Source organism: Lepidochelys olivacea (assembly GCF_965140295.1).
Source record: "Lepidochelys olivacea isolate rLepOli2 genome assembly, chromosome: 7".
NCBI lineage: Eukaryota > Metazoa > Chordata > Testudines > Cheloniidae > Lepidochelys > Lepidochelys olivacea.
The window spans coordinates 2,221,202-2,244,362 of NC_140417.1; the positions used below are offsets into that span (position 1 = coordinate 2,221,202).

General features: G+C 39.8%; 1 protein-coding gene across 8 annotated transcripts in view; it reads right to left on the reverse strand.

Moving 5' to 3' along the window:
• Positions 1-1,046: 1,046 nt before the first annotated feature.
• Positions 1,047-23,161, reverse strand: part of CFAP20DC (CFAP20 domain containing) — a 171,430-nt gene continuing 149,315 nt past the window's right edge. For all 8 annotated transcript variants that reach the window (XM_084634935.1, XM_084634931.1, XM_084634930.1 and 5 more), the window contains 2 exons: positions 11,403-11,494; positions 1,047-3,107 (listed from right to left, as the gene is read on the reverse strand). In XM_084634935.1, coding sequence (XP_084491061.1) covers positions 2,995-3,107; positions 11,403-11,494 — 205 coding nt within the window. In that variant the 3' untranslated portion in view covers positions 1,047-2,994. The remainder of the gene's footprint in view (positions 3,108-11,402; positions 11,495-23,161) is intronic.

The following is a 23,161-nucleotide window of genomic DNA, read 5'->3' on the forward strand; positions in this document are numbered from 1 at the left end:
TTGCCCATGACCTGTTCCTGAGTTGTACTAACAATACCCATGACAAAATCTTAGCCTTACTTATGATCCAGGTTTACTCCTCATTAGCTGCTTATGCTTTTTGGGCCCTATGCCTTGATCAGTTTAGCTAAACTACTGTCTGACAGCCCTGGAGGCTTGGTATGCTCATTGGGTTCCTGCCTTAAATTATACCTGTGCCTTCCTTGGCAAACACCTACACCTACAGGCTACAGCCCTGAAGATGGGGGTAACATGGCAAGAACTCTTAGAAGAAAGGATGACTCACCATGAGTATGGCCTTACTAGATAACTTCCTGGACCATTAGAGATAGTCAGGGATCTAAGGATGGAGCTCTCAATGCCCCCTGTAAGTAGAAGACCTTCAGATACTTCTCCCGGTTTTCCATACTCTCTATATCCATCCAGCAATAATTTTAGACTACACTGTCACACAGCACCTGCTGAGTGCAGCTGTTACAACACTCCTTGCTGGGGAGTGACTCTCACCAAGATACATGGAACACAGAACATATGTTGGTCCATTGCAGATTCTGAGTCTTGCACGATGGACACTTCTTACAGCTAGCCACTTTGTCACAGTAAGCCATGGTTCAAAACCAGCAGTGAACCAGGCCTGATTCACAAGGCAGCCTTGGCAGAGCAGGTCACTCCTCTGAGACCTGGAGACCTGAGACAATACAAGGAACAGAAATGATCTGGTTTCAAAAACCACCAGAGAAGAGAGTAGACCAACATAACCCCCCATAATTATCCTGAGATGAACAATGTGTTTCTAAAAACAATTGCCAGAAATACAGTGGATACTACAGAGAGAGACTCAGAATGCCCTGAGCTAAGTAGTGCTGGAAGGAGGGAGGTTGGGTCTGTATAACCTTGTATAGCCTATTTCAGAGTAGCAGCTGTGTTAGTCTGTATTCGCAAAAAGAAAAGGAGGACTTGTGGCACCCTAGAGACTAAAAATTTATTTGAGCATAAGCTTTCATGAGCTCACGAAAGCTTATGCTCAAATAAATTTTTTAGTCTCTAGGGTGCCACAAGTCCTCCTTTTCTTCTTGTATCTGCAAGGAAGTGACTATCCCATAAGTGAGGATCAGCCAAGGCAATTCTCAAAGGTCAGAAACATAATTCCAATGCACATTTAAATTGAATATAGGAGTCACAAAAGAAGGGTCTAAAACTGGTTGGCAGAAATATGTTGACACAGGGTAAGTGAATTACATCAGTACAGTATCTGTCTTCCTGCAGATTCTGTTGGCACGCTCACTTGAATCAATTTGTGATGATACGCTTAAGCCTGCCAAGGAAGCCAACTACATGATCTGATCTTATGCCAAGCTCTATTAACAACTGCATTTTCTATTGATGCCAGGATGTTCATTAACTGGGATCCATAATTACAAATAATTTAGAGACATACCATTTTCAATCACTTGCCAGTTGTAACCTAAACCTGACCTTAGAATGCTTTATTCTTAGCAAAAATTCACAGAGTAATCATCTTGCAAATGACTGCTATAGCATAGATATAATCAAGCAGAGGGTCAGAACACTAGAAATGTCTTTAGATCCCTTGGGAAATGCCCTGGGAGTAAAGCAATCGCAATCAGGATTGGGGGGCACCTTGTGCTCGGTGCTGTTCAAATTCAGACACATAGACAGGGCATCCAGCTCTGAAAGCTTATAGCCTAATTTAAGGCAAGGTGAAACAAGTGAGCAACACACAACAGGAGGGAAGATGCAGGAAGAAAGCAAAATACATGGCTACATAAGCTAGAAAGTGCAAAATGTGGGTAAATCCAAATCAGTAACTTTTTAACGGATTCGAAAGCCAGCAGGGACCATTGTGATTATGTGGCCTGAGCACCTGTGTAACACAGGCCAGAGAACTTCCCCAGAGTAATTACAGAGCAAAAAATACAATTTGGTTTAATCAGATACCATCTTTTGCTGGGAGGTGTAACACAGCAGCTGTACGTGCGCCCAGAGTGCATCTCCACGGATGAGTGCTACACACAGCTTCCTCCCTAGTAACCCACTTCTATCCATAGCTCTGCTCATCGAGAGGTGGAACCCCACCCCCACCCTTTGGAAGAGGGAATCTGTGACGTGAGATTAATCACTACACTTTGGGATCATGGAGCTTTCCAGTCAGATAGCAAATCTCTATTGTGGTTTGGATTCGCAGCTTGACCATGCACGTACTGGGTCAGCTTTGAACAGCATTGCATTGTACCACTTGAGAGTTTGGATTTTGTACCTCTGTGCCAAACTGTCGATAGAGGGGATTGTGACAAAACCCAAGAAACATTCACACTATCCAAAAATACGAAATGAAGAGGCTTTAAATCTGCTAGCAGCAATCCAGTGTATTACAGTAACCTTATAAGGATTATAAGCGGATAAGATTTCTCAAAAGCAGCTCCTATAATGCCATTTAATCAGGACAGAGACTTTCCCGGAGAGGAAGGAAAATGATGTTCTTTCTAGTGAATAAGAGAGAGAGCCCATAAAGCACATGCCTTTGAACATCACACTCCATTTCTTCGAGTACAAAGTTAAGGTATCATAGAATCCATTTAAACAAACATCTGATAAGCCAGAAATGAAAAGATAAATTTTCTTTCTATGAAGCCATAATTTACATATTAACACTGAAAAACCTTTGGATTCCACCTAATTTGTTCATAAACAGAATCTTTCAATATTTAATATAAAACAAACTAGTATCACAAACAACTGTCAAAGCCACGAGAGTTTGTGCGCTGTGATGTTCTACTGTATTATAACAATACAAAACTACAAAAATAAGATGTTACGTTATCTGTAAAATATATTCACTTGCTTGCAAAATGACTTACGGATTCAAATTTTTAAATTATGCAATAAAATGTTACATTCTAGTTCATACTTTCCAGAGAAATAGATGTTAATTCTGTTCTGATGGAGAGCAATATTCTCTGAACCATGAACTAGCTAAGCCAATTCATAGTATTTTCCAGTTTCTGGATCGAAGTAACAGTTTAGACATGGATCATACAAAAGAGTCAGAACTTCCTCATCCTCCTCAGCACTGAAGTCATCTTCACCTGTGTGAATGGAGAAAAATAAGAGTAAAATTACCCTGCTAGTCACTCTTGAAACACAGGAAAAGCACCCTTCTATCACAGATGACAATCTGGCAGAGTGCCTCTTTAGGAGTGTGTAATCTCTTGGCTTTTGTGCAGAATACTAAAATTGTTACCTTTGAGGTTAACATTTATTCATGTTTTCATTCATGTTTCTAAAGGTTTATATTTAGTTAAGGTAAAATTATAATGCAAAGTTTGCCTAAGAACTGAAAGCACAGACAGTTTGCTGGAATAGTAGATTTAAAAGTTGGTCTAAAAATCTATCTATTAATAAGGGGTCAAAGGACTCCTACCGGAGATCTTTCTCACAGAATTGCTCAAATAATTTTATATTAGTATGCACAAAAAAATACAGTGAATCAGCTCTTAATCTGTGAAAATGAAACTGCATTAACCATTAAAATGTTCTAGATGAAAGAATCAGATAATCTAACATAAAGCAAAAGGTCTTGTTTTAGAGATTTTATCCTTGCTATGCTTGTCTCACACAATTTACCTTTAAGCTTGCTAACTTATTATTTAATTTGATCAGTTTTCTGTTGTTGAAAGTTATAAATGTATTAAATATAAGTAATTAAGTATGTACAATATGTTTCATTAACTGGCTTTAAACAGGTGGGTGGAGAAATTCTGTGTCAAAGCTAGTCTAACGAATTTATTATGTCAGTAGTGCTGTAATAGGTAAAATCAAGCTGGCATTTCTTTGACTATAAACTCCTTTTGTATTGGATCATGCTTCAAGCTGGTAAACAAACTTACCTAAAATGTTACTGGTTTGGTAACTAGAGATGGTGTTATTCTGATAAACCTTTTTTACGTATAGAGCAGCAGAAATAATAATTTAGATCCTGCTCCAAATGCAGTTTGCTATCCCTAAACAAAAAATGGGTTCATTTAAAAAATGTATAAAATTTGTAAGTAATTAGTCCTTATGTATAGTGAGGCAGTGCACCATTTTGAAAAAAAACCACAGCAAATCAACTATGAAACATTCAAGAAATGTAACTGAAAATTAATTTTCACGCATGCACTGCAATGACTGCATTTCCTACTGTCTTGACATCATACTGGTCATTACATCATGACATTATAGGTTCATTATAGTTTTGTTATAACAGTAAAAAGATGTCAGCGCAAGTCTCTGGAAACCAAAGTTACAATGCAAAATCAAAAGTTTGGTGATCATGTGGGCCAAATTCTGATGTCAGTTACTCCGCATAGATACACAGTAGATGGAATCCACTGATCCATCCTCCGTTGCCCATTCCCAACTTCTGGCAAACAGAGGCTAGGGCCACGTCAGAGTTTTTGCATCCCAGGTGTTGCATCCCTGCCCATCCTGGCTCATAGCCACTGATGGACCTATCCTCCATGAACTTTTGCTATTGGCTTCAGTGGGGCCAGATTTTCACCCAGTAACTCTACTAGAGAGCATGGTCAGATGACATGCAAGAAAATTTAGCAATGCTTCATTTCACTAAAAGGAATAATGTCAATTCAGTTTCGACTAACATTAAAGAAGTTTGTTACCGCTAAAACAAGCAATATGCACCCTTACTACAACTTCCTTGCTCCTAGACTTTACTGCATGTTAGAAATTTTGTAGAAAAACTTACATTTTGCAAGATAACACCATTAGTGATTTTTTTTCCAGGTAGCAGAACAACCAATAAGAATTGGGTCTACCTCCGTTCCAACAACTACTGAAATGCATGATACAGAGAAATTCAAGTACATTTTTATAATATTTCTACTGCTTTCCGGCAATACAATATTTCTATTTCTTGAATGTCAGTTTGTACATGCATCCGACGAAGTGGGTATTCTCCCACAAAAGCTTATGCTCCAATACGTCTGTTAGTTTACAAGGTGCCACAGGACTCTTTGCCGCTTTTACAGATCCAGACTAACACGGCTACCCCTCTGATAGTTTGTACATTAACCCTGATGTACAAGATTGTAATGCAGGAGTCAGATTTTCTAGCCCATCATCCATTACAGGCGAACGGCGTATGAAACCTCTCAGCACCAAAGAGTTAATAGGATGCAGTCAGCTAATAAATCAGTATAAATCTAATATTTTGGGCATTATGTTAACTGCAAGAATGTTTTTAGGATATGGAAATCAATTCTTAGCCCCAAGTAGAAGTACACTGATAGCACTAAAGATGGATATGTACTATAAACGTTTCATATAGGAAAGTTCTTTTCTCAGTTCTGCCTTTTATAAAAGCTAAATGTAAGTTATGATATATAAGTTTTTGATAGGAAATAATTGACAGTTGAATGCAATCTGTACCTAGCATTTCATCCTAAACGTTTACCTCTTGCTCAGAACAGTAATGCAAATCAGGTGGTTTGAACGCGCCGCTACCTCATAGGAAGTAATAGCCTGTTATGCTAACACCCCTGGTTTCACCACACTCAGCGTCTATTTACAGCTGGGATTGCACAACGATATATGGGTTATATTATCAGGTGGCCAAAAAATAGGCTGGTGAGATAGATGCACACAGAAATACAGGGTACTTGCCTGTCCAGTAATTAGCGTTCTTTGAGATGTTTGTCCTCGTGGGTGCTCCCCATCAGGATGTGGGTGTACCAGGGCACACTTGATGAGAGATTTTTCGTCAGCCGTGCCTGTGGGTCTGCACCTGCTTCCCATACAGCCTTGTGGTCCAGTACAAGGGCATATAGGAAGGGGTGATCTTGCCGTCGCTCCACTTCCTTCTCAGCTACAAAGCCCAACAGCAGGACTCCGGATTAGAGGGAAAGAGGGCAGATGGAGCAGCACCCCTAGAGACAAAACATCTGGAAGAACTCCAGTTACCGTACAGGTAAGCAATCTCTCCCTCTTCAACACTGAATTTCGTCTCCCATTTTGTTGCCCAGTCTCCCCGTTTTGTAAGATCCCTTTGTAACTCTTTGCAGTTTGCTTTGGACTTAACTATCTTGAGGGCCACAATAGCGGAACAGGCATATTTGAGGACTTGTCAGTTCTCTGCGTCTGTGAAGGCAGATGAGGGCTGCAGCAGGACGGAGACCTTCGGTTGCCTCAGACTCTCCTGCCACCGGGTCCAGGCTCCTTCCTGTCAAGTTTCGTGAGGTTGTTGCCTGCACACTGGCTCCCACTCGTTAAAAGATTTCATGCATAGGCCTCTGCCAAGGGTATAACATCTCTCACTATCAAAGTCCTGTGGTGATAGATGAGTGGTGGTGGGAACAGGAGCAATGAGCTCTGGGAGTCCCTAGTCACAAATCTGCATGGAGGTGGCAGCTGTGTGTTGGTCGTCTTGCGCTTAGACTTGTGAGACAGAAGTGCAATTTTGGCAGCTGCCACCATGACTGAGCAGTCCTTTTCAGGATCCCATCTGCTCATCCTGAACAGGGAAGGGGCTAGAAAAGGTGCCCTGAACATAGGCTGTCTCAATGCCCTCCTGGCTGGATGGCTGTGTCCAGCTGGATTACTCTACCTACGCTCAGAACATCCAAAGCAAAATAATGAAGTTCACCACTTGGAATGTTCGCACTCTCATGGATTCCCCGAACAGTGATGGTCCTGAAAGAAGAACTGCCATAAGAGCTAGAGAACTTGAAAGACCTGGCATTGATACTGCTGCTGTAAATGAGATCCACTGGGCAGATGAAGACCAACTGAAAGAAGATGAAGGTGGTTATACCTTCTTTTGGAAAGGAAAGACATCTGAAGAGAGGCATATTCATGGGATTGGTTTTGCCATCAAAAACAAAATTGCTAACCAGCTTTTAGAACTCCCTATGGGTATTAACGAATGTCTCATGACTCTTCATCTTAAGCTTAGTAACAACCAGTATGCCAAGGTCATTAGTGTGTATATTCCCAAAGTGGACGATGACAAAGACAACAAGGAGCAGTTCTACTGTGCTCTTGATGAAGTTCTCACTGCCACAGCCAGGGAAGACAAGCTTATCCTCATAGGTGACCTCATGGGTGACACCCCAAACTCTGGAGAGAAGCCATTGGGAAAAAAGGGCTGGGGAAAGTTAACTCTAGTGGCATTCTTCTCCTCAGCAAATGTGTGCAACATGATTTTCCTATCACAAAACCATCTTTAGACAGAGGGACACATATAAGACCATTTGGAAACACCCATGTTCCGAACACTGGCATCTTCTTGACTGTGTCATTGTCAGAGCCTGTGATCGTACTGATGTCCATATTACACAAGCCATGACAGGTTCAGATGACTGCTGGACAGACCATCGGTTAGTCAGATCAATCACGAACATACGGCTTGCAACATAACACAGTAAACAACTAAAAGACTAAAACTAAAACAACTAAAACTAAAAAATATGGAAGAGATTTAACATCAAGGCATTTCAAAACCATGCTAGTCACGAGACCCTTCCGCAATGCCGCAGTGAGAGGCTCGCTGACCTACCTGACAACATCAATCACATCCAAACACATTGGGAGATTTTAGAGGTCCTGAGCTCCCCCATCTCCTACTGAAGGGAACAGGATCTCCAGCTGGTCAGCACCTTGGAAAATGAGACTGAAAGGATGAAATGTTGCCTCAATTAAATCAGTGGGCGTTTTGCCACTGATTTTAATGGAGTCAAGCTCACTTTACATGTCTGAAGTCGGGCATCTAAAAACTGAGATGCTCAGAGGCCATTTCTGAAAATTTGGCCTTAATTCTTATCTAAACTCAGAGGCATAAGATATTCATTATTTATATTACAGTAGTGCTGCCATGTTTATACAGTGACCATAGCCCAGAGCATGGGTATAAAGACATCCTCCTATTTTATACAAAAGGGGTTTTCACTGTATTCCAGGTTTTAGTACCTGAAAACGGCTCAGAATCTGGACATCACTATAGGCATACATGGGCCAAATTTTGACCTGGACTCTGTGGTGGTAACTCCACTGGACCCACTGTCAGATGTGCTGCACATTTAGCAGAATATCCTTAATGTTTTCTCCAATATTATCTTGGACAATAGGCAAGGTGCTCAGCTCTGTATTGTAATTATATGCTCCAGAGTTAATTTATAAATGTTGCCAAGAGTTGCACCCTGAACAACAAGACTGTTTAGCATGGTCCTTAGAGTTCTTTTATGAGAAGTTAAGGCAAGTAAATTGATGAAAAAAGAGGCGAGTTCCAAAGAGTTTTATGTGTGAGCCATTTACTACCCATTTTTTCATATGAAAGATAACAAATAAAATGTAATGGACTCTAAATCATAAACATCAATGACCAAAGGAAAAAAAAAACTTTTAAAGATATCAAACAAATTGGCTCAAATTTTGCTCTCAATTACATCTCTGCAACCCCATTGACAATAAGTCTATTTCTTGTGACACCTGGATACATCTCTGGATATGCCAAAAGAAAAGGAGTACTTGTGGCACCAATTTATTTGAGCATGAGCTTTCGTGAGCTACAGCTCACTTCATCGGATGCATGCTGTAGCTCATGAAAGCTTATCCTCAAATAAATTGGTTAGTCTCTAAGGTGCCACAAGTACTCTTTTTCTTTTGGCAAATACAGACTAACACGGCTGTTACTTTGATCTCTGGATATGTTTCTAAAGGAGCACATGCTTAAGAACGTAATTGTAAACTTTAAAGTGCAGTGGTTTTTATGGAATATTGTCCACTTAGGTATTTCCTTTGAGTTATGCCAAAAATAAAGAATATCTTCCAAATCTTTTATTAACATGAGCAAAATTATATTGACTTTTTTGTTTTAGGATACTGTTAAAGAAGTATATAAAAGATGACAAGGATATTTTGTATGGGTTATAAATAATTACAGGTGTTCATTATGGATATGATTTTATTATCTTTGGCACTTGAGCGTTCACGATTTCAGAGTCATAAGTTCTTGAAGTCTGGCAATTGCTATTTGTACAACTTCACAAGATAGATTAGAAAATTAACTATTAAACTAACATTTTGTTTAAAATAAAGATAGGAGGGCAGAGGTTGTTGGTATGAACGGTCTGATCCCATTCACCAAGCAGTTCAGGAATTTAAGGGTAAGTAGTAGCATGCAGTTCTTCTGTGAACCTGAGTTAAAGCTGTTATAGGTTTATAACAGAATAGGAAATTTTTGTATAATGTCTTTCATACAAAGTACTGCAAACACCAAGTTACCACTTACAGGTCAAATTTTGTCTCGTGTTTGCATCTGTAAGGGGTTTGTCCACTCAAGATGGCTACAAGTACATTTAAACACTACCGACACACATAAAATATTTTATCATTAAAGCAAGTGAATTTATGAGGATTTCACAAATTACCTTGGTCAGAGATTCTAGTGAGAATAATAAGGAAAAAACAACAAATTAGCAAATATGCTTTGATGTCACTTTCTGAACTAAATCTTTCAATTTTCAACCTTATGACCTCCTGAGGTCCTTCCAACCCTGATATTCTATGATTCTATGAAATTCTAGGGTTACTGCAGCAAGTTTTGGATTCCATAATACTGACATCAAGAATCATCTGAGGCCCCTATCAGAAATATATGTCTAACTTGCTTTTAACTCAAGGATTACTGTCCCATTCTCTTTGGTTTATTTAAGCCACTTAACATAACATATTATTCGATTCTTCAAAGCAAGGTCCCCTCTTGACAGCAGAGTTCTATTTTGCTGTCATAAGCAATTACAAATGTACACCTATGAAAAGATTCCCAATTTGAGGGGCATAATCAATTTTAGACAGTAAATCACTGAAACATGTTCATCCCTTGGGCAGCCAAAATACACAGCTGAGATTTATGAGATCTCACACTGAATTCTCTGTACCTGGAGAAAAATATAGGAACCTATTCTATTCTCTAGGGTAGCAGAAAAGAAAAAAGGACCTTTGTAGAAAGAGATGTATTTATTTTAATTCTACTGTTGTTCACTGTCCTGTTTCAGCACATGTTCTTTGTCATCCTCCAGCCCGGGCTGGATTTAGGGGTGCCAGGCTCGGGGGTGCTGTTTTTGTTGTTAGCGGCAAAAGGGAAAATAGAATGTTTGAAGTAACATGTTTCAGGTATTCTGTATGTGGATTCATTTTTCACTAACTTTCTAGAATGTTCTGGACCTTTGTAGAATCTCACGGAACCTTCCAGGTTTTCTGAGCACTACATTTTCCTCAAACCTCCTAGAATGTTGTCAGCCATGCACTTGCGGGAATCTAAGGGGCGGGGCATCGCTAGTCAATCAGTGAGACATAAGAACGAAGTGAGAGCTCAGCTGCAATATTGTGAACCTTGTTTTATTGTATAATTGTGAAAGTGTACTTGTGTTTTAAGATTTGAAGAGTGTAAGTAGCGACTAATAAAGGACATATTTAATGAGACGCCAGAGATATCTGTCAAACCCCTGTCTCTGTAGCAATATAAAAGAAATACCGGTACTCCTTTTGCTATACTTAACACGTAACGTTTGATGACTTTCTAAGACTGTGGAATACAGACTTTTGCTCTCCCTAATACTGTCCGTTTCCCCCCATAGAAAATAAAAGATGTCCCCGAAGAAGCCTTCAGGAGCTCAGTATAGGAAGCGAAATGCTCAGTTGCAATCCAGTTTGCAGCACGGGGCAAATTTTACAGAGCCTATGACAGGGATAAAATATGCATGCAAATTTTGCGTCAAAGCCGTGAAATGGGCTACAAATGCTATAAAAATAAGGTATTCAAAAGTTTAACAAATGAGGGGGGGCACCAAAGGCACTCCTCGCCGGGAGCACCATTTGGTCTAGGACCAGACCTGCCTCCAGCGAAGAACCTTAACATACGGGTGCTGCTATCATGTTAGGTGATGACTGAACATTGTTTAACAGTGCTCAAGAGTCATACCAAGCTTTCATTTAGGACATGATCTGAACTCTTTACTCACATAAGCAATGCTTACTCAATGGAGCTATTCTTGTGTGTAGGGATTATTTGCATGACTAAAGGTTGCAGCCTCATGTTTACACATCCCCTCTATATGGACTCTCCATTCCTACCTCCTTCTACCCCAGCCCCCAGGAGCAACGTCCCCTTTCAAAATGAACAGTAAGAATCAGAGGACTTAAAGAGTCAGACCCAGAATTTAGCTCCATGGAAGTGCAACCAAATGACCACAATAACTTCCTTGCAGAAGTCAGCATTTAACAGACGTATAAGAACAATATTGAGCAATACTTCTCTGTTACAATTTGTAAATTATTACACATCCTTCACATATTCTCCTCACTGTCCCATCTTTATAAATTCCTACCTGGAATATTTAGACTTGCTGAAGCTTCAATATGCTTTGCTAGCTCTTGGCTTGGAAGAATTATGGGGGGGCTGAACACATTTAACCAGTCCCTGAAAAAGATGAATCCAAATGTCAGTCATTCTGAACAAAGTTGTTTTGTTCCTCCCTAAATCTCACAATTAAGTTAAAAACTTTTCATAAACATCTTAGGTGTGATGAAACAAAATAAAGCCAGATTTCCAGATGTTATCAAATTATGTGCTTTTCACATTTAATAAACTCAATAGCAGCAGTCTTCAAAAGTTTGAAAATTAAGGTGTACTTAGCAGCAAAACGAGTATCTCCTAGGTAGAAATCTCTAGACAGTTCTACAGTGAGCCCTAAAGCTCACAAAGTAATTTTCCTTCAAGTAAACACATTCAGGAATATGGGCATTTGACTATAACAGAAAATATCTGAACAACAACAAAACCCACCTCTATTTTAAAATTACCCATTTTCTGTGCATTGCATTTTGATATACTGCTAACACCAATTACTAAACCAAAACTAATGAAATAAGCACAGTTAACCAGATATACAATGGAATTTCATAATCACAGACAAATACACATTAAAACACATTCATAACAACACATCTATAAAGACTTCTCATGGACTTTCTTGCTAATGGAGCATTTTCTAACAACATTTTATTTTGTTTCTCTAATTATAGCAGACAGAAAAATTCCTATATGGCAGCAAATTACAGGTTTCTATTAAACTGCAACACAGTTAGCTCATTAAATGAATATACTTGCATAATCATACACATACACATATTTACACGTGTATACACTTCTGGTCTGATTTTCAAAGGAACATTTGTTTTTATTTACTGCATTATTATTTCCAGAATATATCCAACAAAAGTGATAGGGAAGAAGAATGTTCAATGTAGTTTAAAAAAAAAGGGGGGGGAGGGGGAATTAACAACAAGTACCAGACCCTTATAAATGAGAAAATTATACAACAGTATCTTAAGTCTTATTACCCACAATCCATGATGGCAGAGGGAGAGAGAGAAGAGAGCATAGTACCACAACCACAGAAAGACCATATGCTCTTCTGGGCAGGGCCCGTAGTTTTGTTATGTGTTGGTCCCATGCTTAACACAATAGGCTTGAAACGCCTCGGTGCTACTGCAGTACAAACAATAAAAACAACAATATGTACACATTCACTAGGGTACCTTTTTGTATAACTACCACAGAGCTAAGAAATGCAGTGTAAATTAAGAACACATTTTACTCGCCGAATATATAGTTAGAAGACTATGGAGAAGGACCCCTCCCGGACCCAACTGCTGCAGTGGTGTTTTGCTTCGGTAAATAACAAAATTTGGTGGGCCTTTGATAATTAAGATTTGGTGGGCCTTCGGTAATTAAGAAGGGAGTCTGGGCCAGTTAATCCATGGATGGCTTATTTACCCCTTATTTAACTTGACCTGCTTTTTATGCCTTTGTTGCACTTTGTATTTTCTAAAGCTTTGTGAAATGACTTTCATGTTATCATGTGTTCACACAAAATCCAATGTTCATATACTGCACTCCATTTGTTGCAGTTGAATGTGGTATGACAGAAAGCATCGTATTTCAGGTAATGGAGAATAAAACAGACCTTTAGGGAAATGTGTGTTTTGGTTGCAGACTAAGCTGCAGACTTTTTCACCAACAGAATTTGGGCAGAAGTTGCCGCATCAGCATGCCCAGGTTACCAGGGCAGTTCTTTCACAAGAGCATAAGCTTTCGTGAGCTACAGCTCACTTCCTCAGATGCATATCGTGGAAACTGCAGCAGGCTTTATATATACACAGAGAATATGAAACAATACCTATTCCCACCCCACTGTCCTGCTGGTAATAGCTTATCTAAAGTGATCATCAGGTGGGCCATTTCCAGCACAAATCCAGGTTTTCTCACCCTCCACCCCCCCACACAAATTCACTCTCCTGCTGGTGATAGCCCATCCAAAGTGACAACTCTTTACACAATGTGCATGACAATCAAGCTGGGCTATTTCCTGCACAAATCCAGGTTTTCTCACATCCCCCCCACCCCCATACACACACAAACTCACTCTCCTGCTGGTAATAGCTCATCCAAACTGACCACTCTTCAAGTTAAAATCCAAGTTAAACCAGAACATCTGGGGGGGGGGGTAGGAAAAAACAAGAGGAAACAGGCTACCTTGCATAATGACTTAGCCACTCCAAGTCTCTATTTAAGCCTAAATTAATAGTATCCAATTTGCAAATTAATTCCAATTCAGCAGTTTCTCGCTGGAGTCTGGATTTGAAGTTTTTTTGTTTTAAGATAGCGACCTTCATGTCTGTGATCGCGTGACCAGAGAGATTGAAGTGTTCTCCGACTGGTTTATGAATGTTATAATTCTTGACATCTGATTTGTGTCCATTTATTCTTTTACGTAGAGACTGTCCAGTTTGACCAATGTACATGGCAGAGGGGCATTGCTGGCACATGATGGCATATATCACATTGGTGGATGTGCAGGTGAACGAGCCTCTGATAGTGTGGCTGATGTTATTAGGCCCTGTGATGGTGTCCCCTGAATAGATATGTGGGCACAATTGGCAACGGGCTTTGTTGCAAGGATAAGTTCCAGAGTTGTCACTTTGGATGGGCTATCACCAGCAGGAGAGTGAATTTGTGTGGGGGGGTGGAGGGTGAGAAAACCTGGATTTGTGCTGGAAATGGCCCACCTGATGATCACTTTAGATAAGCTATTACCAGCAGGACAGTGGGGTGGGAATAGGTATTGTTTCATATTCTCTGTGTATATATAAAGCCTGCTGCAGTTTCCACGATATGCATCTGAGGAAGTGAGCTGTAGCTCACGAAAGCTTATGCTCTAATAAATTGGTTAGTCTCTAAGGTGCCACAAGTACTCCTTTTCTTTTTGCGAATACAGACTAACACGGCTGTTACTCTGAAAAAAGTTCTTTCACTGTGAATCAAACCGGCTCTTGCACACCACTAGGGGGCCATGTTTCAGTATGGAAAAATAGCTGCAAGTACATGGGCCCATCAGTTTCTACGGCAGGACTCTGGTATTTGTCAGAACTTCCACATAAACCATGAACTAGCCTTAAATGCATTAAAAGCCTTAACAGTTGAACACGGAATCCCGATGTGGACCTTGGTAAACAACCCTACCTTATTAGATTAAGGCATGTCTCCAGATAGGTCCCTCCTGCTGGGCCAAGCTGTGCTCAGTGCAAAACTGAAGGTGGTGGGGGAGGGAGGGAAGGGACAAAGGTGCTACCCTTATGTTTGCCTCATGCTGGGGCTGGCTTAGGACTGGGTGGGTTTCTGGCATACGTCAGAGCAATTTCCGGGCTGCCGTAACTAATACCTTATTGGTCGTGGTTCCAACGGGCTGTTCCAGCAGCCAGACACAGGGATGTCCTGGGCACGTCCCTATGCCGTAGGCCAGGAGGACGAGGTGCAAGAGCTGCTAAGGTGGCTCTTAACCACTCAGTGATTCCTCTGGGCTAGGGGAATGCTCATGAAGCCAGCCAGATCTGCTGGCTTTTCACTACTTTCTGGCTGCCAGCTTGGGGCCCATGATCTGGCACATAATAAATATGTAAGATACTGGTGCTTACAGTGCTTTCTGCAAATCCATGCCGACCTGAGATAACACATACTCGGATTTATTTCTGAAAGAGAAACCTGGCAGAGCTCAGTTGGATACTGTGGCTGCTAAAATAGGCCTTTTGCTTTCCTTCTCTCAGTTGGTTCTTGTGCTGCTGGTGCATGTTATTGCTTCCACATCATCTGCTACTGGTCTGTACACACAATCTGGGGTGAATCTGGGGACATACACCTGCTCTTTTGCAGCCAAGATGAAAAAACCTAATTTTCCACCTCAGAAAACACAACTGCTGGGGCAAAAGTTCACCAAGTACAATAGAGGATTTAAAGAGATATATATTGAATTTTCCATAATTTTAATATGTAGAAAATAAAATTTAAAATGTTCTTTTATACCATCCTTGTATTTGCACCTAGATGACCAACTTCACAACCAGTCCTAGCTACCACTCAGCCACTGGCAGTGAGGACCAGTCCACGCCATGCACACAACAGTATACTTTCTCCAGACTGCTCATTACCATTTCTCTCTGCCACTCTCCACACACACATTCTCCAAAAACACCCTAAAGAGTATCCCGTTCCACCCAAGTGTCCAAAGCGTCACAGAATGCCAGTTAGGTAAGAGAGTGCACAAGAACGCACAGAGTCACAGGTAAAACCACTCCAGTTCCTGCAATTTGCATTTCTGGTATTATCTACCTTGAGCACAAGCTCTTGAGTTTTTGTGCTTCTGCTGGGACCAGGGTTTAATCATAATTAGCTGACATTATAGTTAATCTCAGATTTGACCTGGTTCATGCTGGGTGGTCAGTCATGATCAAGCATCGTGACAGCTAACTTGACTCTTCACAATCACATTCAAACACCACTACAATTTGAGCGAAGACAAGCTCCAAGAGAAATTACAGGGGGAATTGAAAGAATATAAAAGGTAATGTTTTGCTGGAGCATGTGTCTTAATACCCTACACCAGCAAAAAACACCACAAAATCTTTAAGGAAGAGTGGTGGGTCAGATCCAGAGAGAGAGAGAGAGAGGACTAGACTGTGTCTCATCTGAAGGACAGTACCTCCAGGAGGTGCCTATTAATACCATACTGGTGCAATGGCCAATTTTTAAACTGCAATATCTTGGCTCTTTAAAATTTTTTTCTTTTCAATTTAATATTATGGACTCCTTGTTGGCCAAAAGTTACTTTTAAATTTGAAGTCATTCAAACAAATGCATGTTAAAAATGGATCTCATATTTCCACACATGACCAACCTGACCTTTTCCAAAATTGGCAAACAAAATTCCAATCTGTGTTGAGATCTTGTCTGCCAACTTTCAGAAGAAAGCAAAGATTTGCAACGGATTGATAAGCCTCTAAAAAGTGGATTTCTAGTGGAAATGCTGACAGATGCTTTACTCTAGCAACCAAGGCAGGCATTAGGCACACATTAGGCACACATTAAACTGGTAACCTCTAGGGGCTCAGCTTTCAAGGAAGCACCTAAGATAGCATGTGTGCGTGAGCGGGAGAGAGTATAAGTGAGCTACATTTTTTATAACATTCCTTGTTGAAATCGTTTTTATACCTTTGTATAAAATAAGAAGTCTAGCAGACGACTGGTCATTAGAATGCTCAGCAATGTAGATTGTGGGCTGCGTGTCTAATTTATCCTTCATCTTACACTGACTGAAGAAATAATCTTCTTAAAGAAGCCAGTTTATCTCCTCAAAACAGAAAAACTAATCAAGCATTTTGATTAATTAGAGACACCCTCTGTTTATGCTATTGTCAAGACCTCAAGCTGTAATCAATACAATCAACACACCGGGACCTAGCTATGGCTTTCTTGATAACAAAGTTGAATGCTAAACAGTACACTCTTTGACGGCCCAGAAGAGGCAGTTTTCATAAACATTCAAAGTTAGGTTTAGCTCTGACTTTGACACTAAGATTCTTACAGTAATACAGAGACCCTAAGGTGCCACAAGGACTCCTCGTTCTTTTTGCTGATACAGACTAACACGGCTGCCGCTCTGAAACCTATACAATGTTACCATCTCATTCCCTTTTTCCTCCAATATTTGTATCAGAAAATCTGTCTTATATATTCAGGAAGTAATTATAATATATTGAAAATCACAAGATAGTTGAGCATCATTTAAATATGAACATAATCATTTGTATTTCTGTAAACAGTTTCTGTTATAGCTATGTGACAAGCTTAATTAATCTTTGCAACAAATTGTTCCGATCAGTGAAGTATGCTTGGGAAACCTTGCCAATACTTTATAACTAGCATGGACACAAAGCCTTTGCCAGTGACAGTAACAGTAGCATATCACAATTGTCACCATTAACAACAAATTGCTAGCAACAGCAGAATTCAGGAGCACTGCAGGTCCCTTCTTGAAACGTTAGAGCTTGCCAACACGGTGTGGCAAAGTGCACCAGAGGGGTGTGATTTGTAAAGTTAACAGTCCCACATAGACCCTATTGGCCTGCTCTAACAGGTACCTCTTTCACACAATGCAGACAGATCTGGATGAGCTCCCCCTCCTAGACGCTTGCCGGACTGCTTGCTGTGAGGGGATACAACAGTTGGATCCTGTGTGTTTTAAACCTCCAGAATCTGAACTGAGACTAGACTCTGCCATTGTCCTGGGCCTCTAGGCACACTCGTGGGGTGTACACGCTCTGTTTAGAAACCCCTCCTGAGAGCTGCAACCATGCTGCCTACTGCCCAGCCCCTGGAACCAGTGCTGACCCCCTCCCCTGTAGCTTAAACACAGCCTGTCCCAGAACTCCAGCTGTATGAACATGCTGGGTCCAAAGGTTAACTCTCCAAGGGCACGTGCAACCTGTAACACATAAAACACAGGCACTTTGCACAGGATTCTAACACCATTGTTCTTTATTTAATCACCTGAGGAATATAAATATCTATACAAAAATAAACCCTTCAAATATTTTCCTGCCTCAGTTTCCTCACCACTCCAAAACATTCTTTGGGCTAGGTCAGAGCTGTCTAGCGGCATTCAGGATCCTTCTGCTGCAGCACATGGTCTGTGTTCTGAAAATGGAGCTTCCTCTCACCAGCCAGCTTTCTCTGACTAATCTGTCCCCTTCCTCTCTCCTGCCCAAAGCTTCCTTGGTAATTCTGCGTGTATTTTTTAAATGCCTGCTTTGTTACCTCTGTCTTTTTGTCTTGTTAGGAAATTTCCACACTCCACTCTCTGCTCCCTACAGACAAGAAGAAGGACTTCAGCGCTCCTAAAGTCTTCTTCTAAGCTCCAGCTAACTCACTGTCCCGCCATTATACCTGGTCTGGGAGGGATGTGCTTAAACATTGTCAGGAATGGTGGATACAAAACAGATAGAGATGCTGTCCCTGATACAGCAACATCATAACAACCACCTCACAATATCAACCAGAATTCAGAAATTGTACAGACAGATTTCCCAGATCGTCATGGCTTCATACCCTGATTTTCATAGTCGTGATCTGTTTTTATGGGACAGGGTGAGGCTGGAGCTAGTCAAATAGTACAGAAATAATAATTAATAAGCACATTTGTGAATGAATCAGGCATATTTGTTCCACGGTTATTCGTTTTTATGAGTATTCAGAAAATGAGTTTATTTGCTCAAAATTATTGTAAAGCCCAAACTTTATATAAGTTTTAGCACATTTGTCTCAAAATCCAAACAGAAAGTGTGTTATTTATTATATGCTATTGATTATTCTTCTGCGTAAAAAAACTGAGTTGTCCAATCAGGGAGCAGAAAAAAATATCATTTGACTTATGTGACCAGTCAGACACTGACAATGATGAACAGTAAATAGTTGAAGAGGACTTATGTAGGAACAACTGATATTTAATTGCATAAACTATTTCGTGAATATTTAGGAATAACAGATGAGGACAGGTTCATGAATGATTCACAAGCAGATGAAAAGGGCTGAATTTGTCAAGTAACTTATTGGCAATGAATAATTTCACTAACTCTACACGAGGTCAAAACACCCCAATTTGTGGGCCAAAGCTACAAAAATATTTTGAAGAAATACAGAAACAAAATTTCTACATCTCTGGTTAGTATCCATAAAGCACTTGGTACATGGGATTTCTCATGTGCATAATGTTAAGCACATGTGTTAACATTCGTATGACTGGGGCTTTACATTGTAATGTATAATGTACATGTAGTTGGAGAAGTCATCCTGTTTTACGGTAACAGTTCCATTAAAATAACAAATGGGTTCTCTTCAAAACTCGCTTTACAGTGACTTTAGGAGCGCTGAAGTCCATTAACAATGAACAACAAGAAAAGATGTGTATGTAACTTCTGGTTCATCTTATATCTGTTCTGGGGATACAAAATGTTGAAATCAAATTTCAGTTACTGCCATCAGCTATGTCAATCATAATGCTGAAGTCATCTTTGTCTTAAACTGTCCATTACTGCCTCTAAAAACTCTTCAGTTTTGCTGTTTGAACATTCTCACAATTACTTAAATCAAAAATGCCATAAAACCATGAGAAATTCCTCATTGAGAAAACTGGTCATTTTTTCTCAACTCCAGGTCAGAAAACAACATTTCTATAATGGATAATAGAGAGACTGTGCAGAAGCATAAGAAGATGCATTACCTACAAAGATACATAGTATATTTATACACACAAATCAGGGAAAAAGAGATTTTCAAGGGCACATTTTAATAGAATGCTTAAACAGTACTCAGATACATATGTTGGTGTGTCTACATTTTATTTTGCAATATAAGTTTGTATGACTTGAAAAATATATTTTAAAAAGAAATATCACAATTATTTTAAGGGCAAGCTGGCAATATGTTGATGATTAAAAAATGCAAGGCATGAGCTATATTTTATTACTCTCCTAGAGTGTTATTGTACTTTTAAAATATCATTAAATCAGCACAAACCAACAGTTATCATTTCCTGCACATTTTTCACAGTGAGCTGCATTCTGACTATGAGTAATCTGTTAATCTGTTCTTTTCCTCACAATCCGTCAAAGTGACAGATTCATTCCATCCCTAATACATAATATCTTCATTTACTGTATGCCTTACTGGAACTTTCATTTTTGCTAGCACTGAGATTTAGAAAATCACAAGCAAATTTACAGAATGTCACAAGCCCTTGGTCTTGCCTCTTTCCTGCTATCCACCACTTCGGGAAATCCAGCCTGTCACAGTTCAGGGCAACTGCACCCTGTAGTTCCCCTCAGTGGACCAGACAGGGAACCTAATCTTGGGCTTCCAGATCCCCAGCTGTTGCCTGTCTTGGGTGAAGACCTGCGTTCCTCTCCCTTCTGACGGGGGTATTTCCAGGCTGCAAGCTCCCTGCCTTTACGGTCTATTTCCCAGCACAGACAGGTTGCCCAAGAACTCCTGCTGGCTTTCTCTTTTGAGACGGTTAACAGGTGTAATTGCTACAGATGTAAGTTACCGCATAGCGCTTCCTATTGAAGCCTAATTTATTCTTAAGGTAAAAGGTACTACAAAGAAAACATATTAAAAACAATAAAGGAAACTACACATATTAACAAGCTTACCAGAACTGACCCCAACCCTAACATGGATTCTTGTAGGATCACTGCTTCAACCCCCCACCCACAGGGGTTCTGCTGTGGTCATGAGTTCATCACAGCTTCAGGTCAGAACAAGCTGCCAGTCCTTACAACCATATCCTGAAGACTGGGGCCCTCTGTGGACTAGGGGTCCTGTCTATTTGCTGGATCAGGAAGAAAAGGACCTGAAACAGTTTAAAACCAGGCTATTTATCCAAAACCCTTTCTTTGTCTGTTGGTCCCTGGAGAATCCAGTTTGAATTAGTATATGCACGTTTCTCCAGGAGGTGGCTTCAAAGTGTTGATAATGGAGGTAGCAAATTAGCATACCCCCTCCTACTAGGGAAAAGAAGGTACATACAATGCCACAATAACACATACACAATTGCATTTTTAACACAATGGACCCCAAAGGTATTAATACTAATTCAATAAGGTTTAATTTAATTTTATAAAGTTTATCTAAATTCCATAAGGTTTGTTCAGGATATTACAGGATATTGTCAGTCTGTTACAAGGCCAACTAAATTCTCAGTAATCCTAAAGGAAGCAAAGAGATTTTTATTTTTAAACCTGACTAATTTAATGTTTGATGACTGAATAATTAAAGAAGAGGTCGCTAAAACTACAAGTGAGATTGTACATGGAGATCCTAATTTGCCTCCTATTAAGGTATCTTTCCATGGCTTCCATGGAAGCAGATCAGGTCCAGAGAGAGTAAAGCAGTCATGAATTCTACACATTGAGCTAGACCCTCAGCTGGTGTAAACACTGTAAATCAGCATAGGTACACTGATATCAGTTGGCTTACAGCAGTTGAGAATCTAGTCTATTAAATCTAACAGGATTTTCTTTCAATGTCAGCCGTCGATGGATATATTTTAGTAGTTTATTAAAAGCAAAAAGAACACAGGAATATTCATGTACATTAGGCTGAAAACGGCAGCGAAAGGCCTGCAGGTTAATAATCATTTTATAATAAATAGATCTTGCTATTTGGTGGTCAGATCTTCCTTAAGTAAGTATGCACAACTCCCATCATGTTTTATATTTAGTAGGAGCTAAACTGCAATTTTACTTAAAGACTAAACTTCCATTTTATTATACTGGTGACTTGCTGGCTAGATTTCAAACTTGGTGTTCACTGCTCTTTTTGCATTATAAATGATGCCAACAGAGAAAAACAATGTTTTATTACCTAATTTAACTAAGAATATTATGCCCTTTCTTCTTTGTTAACTTTGATTCATTTGTTTATCAGTGTATTGGCTGTAAAAGTTGCAGTAAGGAAGATTTTAAAGAAAAATAAGTTACTTGGCAAAATTCCTGCATATTCACATTTAATCTCAGTCAAATAGACGATAATAAAGCATATCAATTATCCACTGTCATCACTTGCATTCACTTGTCTGCTAGTTCAAATGCCCAAATATTTAACAAAGTGTCAGTTGGTGGGGGTTTTATAAAACTAAAATGCTGAACACAAGCAAATCATTCATTTTAAGAATTACATTTTAATATTTCATCAATTCATAAAACGCCTTCTAACTAGCCTCATTGTGGCTAACATCATTTGCTTTCTCTCATACAGTCAACCCCCAGCAGCATGCTTCTGTCCTACGCCATAGACTGCATCCCATTTATTCTTAATGGATGACTAGGGAGCTAGGGGCTTTTAAAAATCAATGGACAAGTACAACTCAACGGAACAATAACTTTAACGTTAATATACTCAAATTAGTTAACAGTTGTGCTGCTGAAAACAAAACCTGAAAATTACTTTTCCTTCTCTGTGAGAGGAATCATTTAAACAAATATATTCAAGATGAGATTGGACTTTTGGCATATAATTACACTGGCCTGGTTTTATTTTGATATAACAACAGTATAAAATGAAGCCGTAAACTAAATTAATGTGGTAAAAACTATGCTTTTGCAGTGTAATCTGCTTTTAAAAGTTGCAAGGTTTTTCAATAACAGTAGGATAACTACAAAGGAATGCTGAGTATTAAACTCTTTTGTGTAGCAGAGCAGATGTATAATTTACCACGTCGTAACCCACCCCCAGAAAATTATAAAAATTAATAGCTTTTCTAAAAGGAAAGTGAACTTTGGAAGTTACATGAGACTGACTGATACCATCCTGGAAAAAGGGATGTAGGACCTTAATCCTGTTACTGTCTCTGTGTGGGTGACCCTTATGTCTGTGTGGAGACAACTTCAGGATCAGGATGTAAGCGAATTCCTGCTCTGCTTTGTCTGCCTGGCAGTGTGCTTCAATGGAGTCTCAAAGAAACCCCATTAATCCCACCCCTACACCCTGGGGACACTCTTGTGTTGCAAGGGTAACAATGGTTTTACTTTGCTAGAAAGATGCCTCTGTACTGCGAGCAGCCGGATCTCTGTGGAACCTAGGAGTGTCAACTTGATGACGACTGAACTTAACAATGCCCCTGGAAGTGAGAGGTCACTCCTCAACTTACTGTAGGTCTCTAGAGCTACAGCTCACAGTGTTGCCACTGAGCTA